At 37.4% G+C, this 8,621-nt stretch overlaps 1 protein-coding gene across 3 annotated transcripts; it reads left to right on the forward strand.

Moving 5' to 3' along the window:
- The first annotated feature begins 728 nt into the window (after positions 1-728).
- slc25a48 (solute carrier family 25 member 48) lies at positions 729-7,673 on the forward strand. 3 transcript variants are annotated; one of them, XR_003052011.1, is made up of 9 exons: positions 729-1,008; positions 2,685-2,728; positions 3,118-3,189; positions 3,848-4,100; positions 4,563-4,850; positions 6,016-6,149; positions 6,718-6,866; positions 6,933-6,938; positions 7,517-7,673. XR_003052011.1 is itself a non-coding variant. In XM_008327225.3 (8 exons), exons 2-8 carry the CDS (start codon positions 966-968, stop codon positions 6,820-6,822), a joined length of 939 nt encoding a protein of 312 aa, XP_008325447.1. In that variant the 5' UTR covers positions 735-851; positions 932-965; the 3' UTR covers positions 6,823-7,673. The 3 variants fall into 3 exon arrangements, 2 of the variants coding, with proteins under 2 accessions (XP_016894729.1, XP_008325447.1); XM_008327225.3 differs by having other exon boundaries at positions 735-851; positions 932-1,008; positions 6,718-7,673; XM_017039240.2 differs by having other exon boundaries at positions 730-1,008; positions 6,718-7,673.
- Positions 7,674-8,621: the final 948 nt, after the last annotated feature.

The raw sequence follows: 8,621 nt of genomic DNA on the forward strand, positions 1-8,621 counted from the left end.
TGACACTGGCAGAGACATACAAATAGGAGCAAGTTTTCAAAATGTTTGACGCAACCTAAACCACACCCTGAATTAAATCAGTCTTTTTGCACTTCACTTCACTGAGCTGTCACATCTTCAAAATATTCAGCTTTGTCTAATTAAACATCTTTGTGTTTGTTTGTTCTTCTACAACTATTTATATTGTGAAACAAGGCATGAGAAGTGTATGATTACTTGTTGGTATTGTAGTGGTTCTCAAACTGAGGTACGGGTCCAACTGAGCGCTCTCTAGTGGTACGCAGGTAAAATTCATATTTCCACATTTACATTTTCAATTGAATAAATCTGAAACATACCATTCACACTTAATACAACATTGAACCATAAACATGTCCCCCGCAACCCGATAATGGATAAGTGGACAAAGATGGTTGGGTGGAAAGACCAGAGAAGACAGACAGACATAATTAATCCAAAATACAGAGAATAATATGGAGAAGACCATCTATGTCATCAACCACTCAACAGAAGGTTAGGCTTAAGACACAACATCTGTGTGTGTGTGTGTGTGTGTGTGTGTGTGTGTGTGTATTATCTCCTCGTGGCTCATTTCCATGTGGGCGCTGTCTCATAAAAGAGCGATTAGATTTTCTCAGAGGTGGTCGCTGATTGGACAACGGGACCAGCCACAAAGTGAAGCTCGCTCTCCGATTGGATGTCGATTTGCCTAACCTACAGCCTTCTGAGCTTGTGTTTTTATCAAAGCTCTCATTCGTTTCAATCTCATTAGGTTTTCATCACTTCATTCTAACGTCGCTATCGTTTGTTTCGGTTCGTTCAGTAGAAGAGCTGCAGCAGCTTCGTCTCCCGTACGTTATTTACTGTTTATTCCTGCCCTTGTTGTTTCGTTACCATTATTTATTTATTTATTTGTGGATGACTGATGCAGACGCAGCGGCAACGATTTTCAGATTGAGTTGAAAATGGGTTTCCAGGTGGATGATTTTATTGCAGGATGGATCGGAGGTGAGTCCATAGAGTGCTTACGATTTACCTCTTGTTTTGCCTGCTGAGAATCGGTGGGGGTGCAGGGGTAACGGGGCACGGGGTATCTCTGCACTAATGTCAGGTGTTTTCTACTCGTATTTTGTTTTCTCCAAAAGCAAATGATAAAAGTGACTGTTGTTTGAGTTGTTCACCCAGCAATGTTTATGCAACAGCGCACAAGTAAAATTATCAACAGATAAACAAACAAACAATGAGGGTCTTCACAGAAATGAGGCCCCCCTACCCTCTAACTCCCACATTCACCCTTCCTGTCACCCTCCCCTACCCCAGTAAATAACTCCTAAGGGGGGGAAATAAACATCTTTTTTTTTAAGTTTCTAAACCAGGGCTTTCACAGCTCACAAAAGCCAGTACATAGCTATGTTATAATATAGTGAAATACAAATCACGTTACACAAGAAAGAATGAATAATAGGCTACATGCTGTTCCAGTTCGACGAGCTCCCCAAGCACTAAACCTTAGTGACTTTATTAAAAAAAAAAGATCAAATATATTAACAGAAAAGAAAAATGTTTGATAAACAACAAACAAAAAAGAGAAATAATATATATACAAGTGCATGTTCAAATGGATTATAATAGAGGTAAAACAACAACATCACATTATTTTAACCCAAAATATCTGTAAATGTTAGCTATATTGAGGAAAAAATAAATACATCTAACAATTTTGGAAGTAATGAAAAGCAAAGAAAAGCTCAGTCCAAAAAACCACATATGCTATCAAACCTTATTTTTAACATGTTAATGTGCATAAAAGTAAATAAATTAAAACATGAGAAAACAATAGTATATAGAATATTTAAGAGCATTTAAGTCATTTCATGTTTAAATATAACAATGTAACCAAAAACCGATAATTTAAAGGAGTCTTAGACTGATAGTGGTTTTATATAGTAATATTTTGTGAGGCAGAAAGTTGAAACCACATTTTTTAATAGACCAGTGTGTTCACTGTAGTGACAATCGACCTGGGATGTTGGTGATACAAAGTCAAGTCATCCCTTGTGCAAATATTAACATGTGAAAGGAATATTTGTACTCTTAGACATGTTGACGCACTACAGCTTAAACCTGATAACATAAAAAATGAATACATATTAACATGATCCAACAGCTAAATAAAGACTTAGACATTGCCAACACAGCTGAGTGTGACGCCCAGAACTTTGATCACACGTCAGATGCCAATGCTAAGACAACATCATCATCACAAGTGTCATGTTCATGGCGTGGTGGTGACATGCTATCAATAACCAGGGGCCTTTCACTGTTTGTTAACTATGTGAATGGATATACAGTATTATACAGATGTTTTTAGGCCAACACACTCTGTCCAAAGGGTGAAAATATAGGGAAGCTAATGATGACACTGAGGGAATAATGGCTTTGGCCTGGTTAAAGCAGAGGTAATCTCAGAGAAGACAAGTTGAGTTTGTGTGCTTCATTGTCACCATTAAAGGTTGCCAGATTTTGCCAACAAAAAATTTGACAATGCTGTGGGCAGAAAAGGTTATGTTGATGTTGTTAAACCTTCACAGTCACGCCCAGCCATGTTGTCTGTTTTTTACTGCCTCAGATCATTCCTCTTCTCATTTGTATCTGTTTTTTTTTTTCTTTCTCCTTTGCTACAGGTGCCTCCAGTGTGTTTGTGGGCCACCCCCTGGACACAGTCAAGGTATGAAGGCCCAAATGTGTGATTTCATTATTTATTGTTGTTGTTTGTTGCTGCTTTTTTGTTAGAAGAAAAAAAATAAGTAGAAAGTACTTTTTAAATAAAAACAAATGTGTCTGCTGGTTTAGGTTTTGGGATACTTGGTGAGGAGAGCTATTTGCCAATTTCCTACTTTGTTGAATGAATGAATAAAGTGAATATGTTTAACATGGATTAAAACAGTTGCTGTTGGTTCACTTCTGCTGTGATCCCCAAATTGAGCTTTGGTGAGATCATCAGGTGTGCATTTGAATTTTTTTTACAGGTTTACCTAATCGGTCTTAACACATTTAGTTTTACCTGGTCTGGAATGCTAACAGTTCAAATATTTAAGATTGGTTTTGTCTATGCAGACTCGTCTCCAGGCAGGACAAGGCTACAAGAACATGTTTCACTGCATCCTTACCATCTACAGGAAGGAAACGGTAAATACAAAAGTGCAAAAAAAAAAAGAAAAATCATGTTGTAAAGATGAAAATTATATTTTCTGGAGTGGATGTAAAAGTAACTTTTTTTCTTATGCAAGAATCAACATAACAGTCCAATATTTCTGGTTTAAAGCATTTGGCACAGAAAATTGGATATGGAATTTGGAAAATTCTGGATGTGGACAATTCTGAGGAACTGGGAGAAAAGAAACTCACAAGCAGATTGTTGGTTCCACTCTGATTAAATGCAGATTTGTTTTTCAGTTTTCTGTTCTTGGTTTTTGACTTTCTTTTTTAAACACTGAAGATTTCCTCCTGGTGGCGGTTAAAGTAAAATTCAAACAACAGTACTGAAACTTGAGTTTTCAACTCAGATGATATCACTTCAATCAATACTAAACTCTGACATGCATGCAGTAGGTGAATATAAAGTATAAAACGTGATATAGTCACTGTGGTCACATTTCTTGTCAACAGCTGTATTTATCGTGACTCCCATATTCTCTCCCTTTCATGCTTCTGCTATTCAAAGCAAACACTTTACACAGGGAAAACTACTTGGCCCAGTATAAGAAAAACAAAGTCTTAAACTGATAGTTTTTTAATCCCACTTTGTGTTAAGTCTGTAATTATATTCCTGTGTTTTTTTTCTCAGGTCTCAGGGTTTTTTAAGGGCATGTCATTTCCATTGGCCAGCATTACTCTTTACAACTCAGCCGTGTTTGGCTTCTTCAGTAATACACAGAGACTCATAAGCAAGTATCGCTATGGTGACGTACGGCATCCCTGTGGCATGTTGGACCTGACTGTGGCCAGTATGTTGACGGGACTGATGTCAGTGAGCATTGGGGCGCCGGTAGACCTGGTTAAGATCAGACTGCAGATGCAGACGCAGGCTGTTCTCGCAGGTATTGCAGGAAGTCCATTTGTGGCGTTTTATTTTAGACACCAATCTCCAGTATTCTAAAGACAAAACCATCCACTTAGATACACTCAAACTTTTTAAACTTGCACCTGGTCGAGCTCAAAACTGAAAGTCACAGTGGCCTGTTAGCTTGTGATGTAGGATGTAAAGCACTGAAGATCTGTCTGTGAATGATTTCTTTCAGGACACAAATTTGTTATGTAGCTAATCAGTTCTTAAATGTCTCACCTTTTTATGACTGGAGTTTTATGTACAGTGAAGACACATTATAAAGTAATAAAACTGAGGTTAAAACCCTGACCAAGACATCAGTAGGACGAGGCCATAAAATATTTGTCATTTGTTTGTAGTTAGTGTGTAGCCCTTTACACATGGAAATAGATCTGAACCCAAGTGCCACCAAAATCACGAATAATCACAAACATCTTTCACTGGTTCCCTTCAGAGAACGTGCAGTTTGCTGGCAACATATCCAGTGGCTCCAACATCCCTCTGCGATCCGTCGACTTCTCAGGCCAGACACTCTACCGCGGACCAATCCACTGCATCAGCAGCATTCTTCAGACTGAGGGCCTCCCGGGTCTGTACAGGGGAGCCGGGGCCATGATCCTGAGAGACATTCCAGGATACACCCTCTATTTCATTCCATACTCCATGTTTTGTAACCTGCTGACTCCAGATGCTTCATCCAACCCTCATCCTTGTGCCATATGGCTCGCTGGAGGACTGGCAGGTAACTGTTGACCAGCTTAACTTATATCAATATAATATAAAACAAGTCCCTTTAAATCATGATATCAACAATGTAATTACAGTTGGTTAACAGTTTAGTTAAAAAAAAAGACAAAGAATGATGACATCACAATAAGCAACAGTTCTTTGCAGTCACATCTTGCCATGTGTAACTTGTTCAAAGAATATTGTGCCACTAATAAAAAAAAAAGATTTTACAGTCAAGGACATAAAGGACATAACACAAACAACTATAGTTTTTTTTAATAGAGTTTTATCAGTTTACATTGTCTTGATTGAAGCTGTTATAAAACAGTGTGTCATCTGCAAAATGATGGTGAAAATGTTACATTCGATTTTATTTTTCTTAGGTACAACCTGTAAATTGTAAATGTGTGTGGCTTTGCAATTTCAGTGTACTGCAAGTACTTCTTTTTGTTGACCTGTAAAAACATTGCAATATATTGAACTCATCTAACCTTGAGGAGTATTTCCTGTAGGTGAAGGTGTATCCTTGTGGCTTAAATAGTGTGTGCTCCTTTTTCAGGGTGAATTTATGGCCAAACACATGGCTGGTGTGTGTGTGTGTGTGTGTGAGTAAACAGAGGAGGCCTCTCAGTAATCCATCCATATACCATGTAAACCATTAACTGGATAATTACGTTCTTAGTAAACTGTAGGGAGCAATTATGTTGCGTTTTATTACAGTGTTTTCCTCTCTTTCCTGAAGTAAAAAAAAAACAGAAAACATTGGTATTTGGTCACTGGAGTCATTGGATATCTAGCTAAGCCACACCCCCTGTAACAGCAGCCAGTGTGGTGCTAACTGCCAGTACTTTTCCACAGCTATATATCTGCATCAATGAATAACTGGTAGCATTGATAGCATCACCTGAGTGATACATTAGTACCCGCCAGTTAGTTTGGGCTTCACCGAAGTCTGTTTCTGTAGTGTGTCATGTTCAACACACACACACATATATGTATGTACACACACACATATGTATACATACGATAAATATAATACCTAGGTATAATAAATATATATTTAATATTTTATTACAATGAAATAGACTAAAGTATGATTTAATTTTGTATAATATATTTAATCTTTCAAATGTTTCAATCATGTATTTTAACTGTTCTCTCCCTTCTCTCCCGCTCAGGCTCCATTTCCTGGGTCACTGCTACCCCTGCTGACGTGGTGAAGAGTCGGATTCAGGCCGACGCTCAGCTACAGAGGAAGTACAAGGGAATATTAGACTGCATTATCCAGAGCTACAAGACAGAAGGGATTCACGTGAGTGTCGTTTCCGACTACTATTAAAAAATATATCTAACTTATTGTGGAATAACTGATGTGGAAAACATTATCACTTAGTACTATAAAATACTAAAACTGTCAACAGTTCAAAAGTATTTTTTCATCATGCAAAGTACTAGACTCGGCTGACCGACTGTATCAGTTGATGCAGCAGATGGTGTCACTTTACAAAAGTGAAACAGAAAACTTAATACACCCCTGATGAAACATTTGTCAGGAATCAAACTCCTTCAAGGAGTCTTGCACCACTTGTTTCCCAAGAAATCAAACCTCAGCATTCAGACAGCTCTCATGTAGAAAAATGACGCTATTATTAAGATTTATTGATAACCATCTCATGGGAAAACTTCATGGCTTGGCCTGAAAACAGAGCTGCTGACAGTGTGATGTCCAGATGTGTGAACTGCAGTGTGCTCACAGAATGTAGAATAGCCACTGGACCTCCACGTTATGAAAGTCAAACATGTTGCTTTAAAAGGTCTGGAAGGTAAAAAAGTGCAGGTTGTAACGTTTGTCACTAAATACGGTATTTGTGTCTGTGCAGGTTTTCTTCCGTGGAGTGTCTGTTAATGCCATTCGAGGATTCCCAATGAGCGCCACCATGTTTCTGACCTATGAAATGTCTCTACAGTTCTTCAGAAACGTATAGAACAACTGAAGAAACGTATTTCACTGCTGGCAGCAGCTCACTTTAAGACTGATGCAATACAGTATAATTGGTTCAATCTGAGATAAAAACTTGATATGAATTCTAATACATTTTACCAACTTCCACAGTTGGAAGTAGGTATTAAACGGAAGCCATTTTGTCAACAAGATTGCTAAGTAGGTAGCATTTTGGCAAGAGAAGGAGCTAGCTAGTTGACAAATAAAACTAGGTCGCTAGGGTCAAACCTGTAATATGACATTTCTTGTTAATATCAGAATAAATAATATTAATTCACATGTGGCCCATTTTCGAGAACAGGTATGGGCCAAACGTAAGTGGGTCAGTAAAAATACCAATTACAAAATGTTTACACCACAAAAGTGACGTTTAACATGTTTTCTGTAGGTCGGTACATTCATATTACATTCATATTATTCATATCATTCAGCTGACTCTTAGAACTGGTGTTTTTATGTCACCAGTACAAACGCCTATAAAATGTTTGCTTGCAAGCAAAGCACAAATTAAAGCAATACAATGCAGAGTATATACCAATACGTTTTACACACCTGCAGCACAAACGCATCACCAGTATATTTTGTAGAGTTTAAGGGATCGACTCAAAGGTATTTTAAACTGTTCAACATTTACTTGTTTAACAACTTTTTATAAAAGTTTGTGTGAAATTAAATGTGTTTTTAAGCAGAATTGTCGATACCTGTTTTAACCATAAATTGTATTTTTTCCAATGTTTGTAAATATTTGTAAATACATAAACTGTCATTCTGGATAGTTCCAGTGTTACAAGTGTCTTATATTGTACATAAATAAAGAAAGGCTTTTTAACACAACCACTGCCCCGTGTCTTCTGTAGAAACAGAGGTTCTAAGAAAACGTCTCACACACCAACGTAAATCATGGACGTGTTTTTTTGTTATCAGACAAAAAAAAAAAAGAAAACACGTGTGAGGTCGACACACGTTGTTTATTTTTAGAGGTGTGTGTGTGTGTCAAGGCTGATGTATGGCCCTGTGCCTGAAGACTGCTGATAACAGTCTGAGCAACAAGGTCACTATCTGAACCTCAGAAGACTCTTGTTTGTTATTGTCATTTATGGACTTTACGTTTAACTGGCCTGTAATACTGCACCACCTCCACTAGGTAGCAGCATGTGACAGTAATGGAGGAATGCCCGTCAGGCAGAATGTGGAGCGTACTGTAAATTTTATTAAACGTATTTTCCATTAGTACAGTAATTTTTACAGTAATTTTTAACGGGACTTTGAGCAATGAATTATTAAGAACTTTTGTTTCCAATAGCGCTGCAACAAATCTCAGAATTGTAGCCTGTTTTTATATATTTACTATATATAGAATTTTTCCTCATTTGAGTATGTTGTTTTATCTTAAATAAATGACATTCCCAGTTCAGTCACATTGTTCAGTTCAGCTAGTTAATATTTTCTGAGAAAACACAGTTCATTAATGACACCTTCAGCATTGATCTGTTACAATGTCACTCACTTTGACCTTCATCTTAACTGACATTCATAGACGTGTAAATGATCAAAAAAGTCTTGTGCTAATAAAAAACAAATGTTTTCAATGAAGGTAGGCTAACTTTTCCCATGACAGTAGCTAGACTTGCAGGACAACAACGACGGTTCCAAATAGATCCAAAATAACAAGAATAATAACAAGAACAGAAAGTCGTCACAGAAAGACAAAATCGCCAAAACAAACACATGGTACGAAAACAATTGAGCAAAACACACTCTCTCTCTCTCTCTCTCTCTCTC

This window comes from Cynoglossus semilaevis, chromosome 15, assembly GCF_000523025.1.
Source record: "Cynoglossus semilaevis isolate Cse_v1.0 chromosome 15, Cse_v1.0, whole genome shotgun sequence".
In the NCBI taxonomy this organism is placed as follows: domain Eukaryota; kingdom Metazoa; phylum Chordata; class Actinopteri; order Pleuronectiformes; family Cynoglossidae; genus Cynoglossus; species Cynoglossus semilaevis.

Bases quoted from the DNA above. Each gene is read 5' to 3' on its own strand.
- slc25a48 (XM_017039240.2), top strand. From the start codon at position 966: ATGGGTTTCCAGGTGGATGATTTTATTGCAGGATGGATCGGAG. The intron at 3,190-3,847 runs GTAAATACAAAA...TTTTTTTCTCAG, and splicing joins CCATCTACAGGAAGGAAACG to GTCTCAGGGTTTTTTAAGGG. The intron at 4,101-4,562 runs GTATTGCAGGAA...GGTTCCCTTCAG, and splicing joins GACGCAGGCTGTTCTCGCAG to AGAACGTGCAGTTTGCTGGC.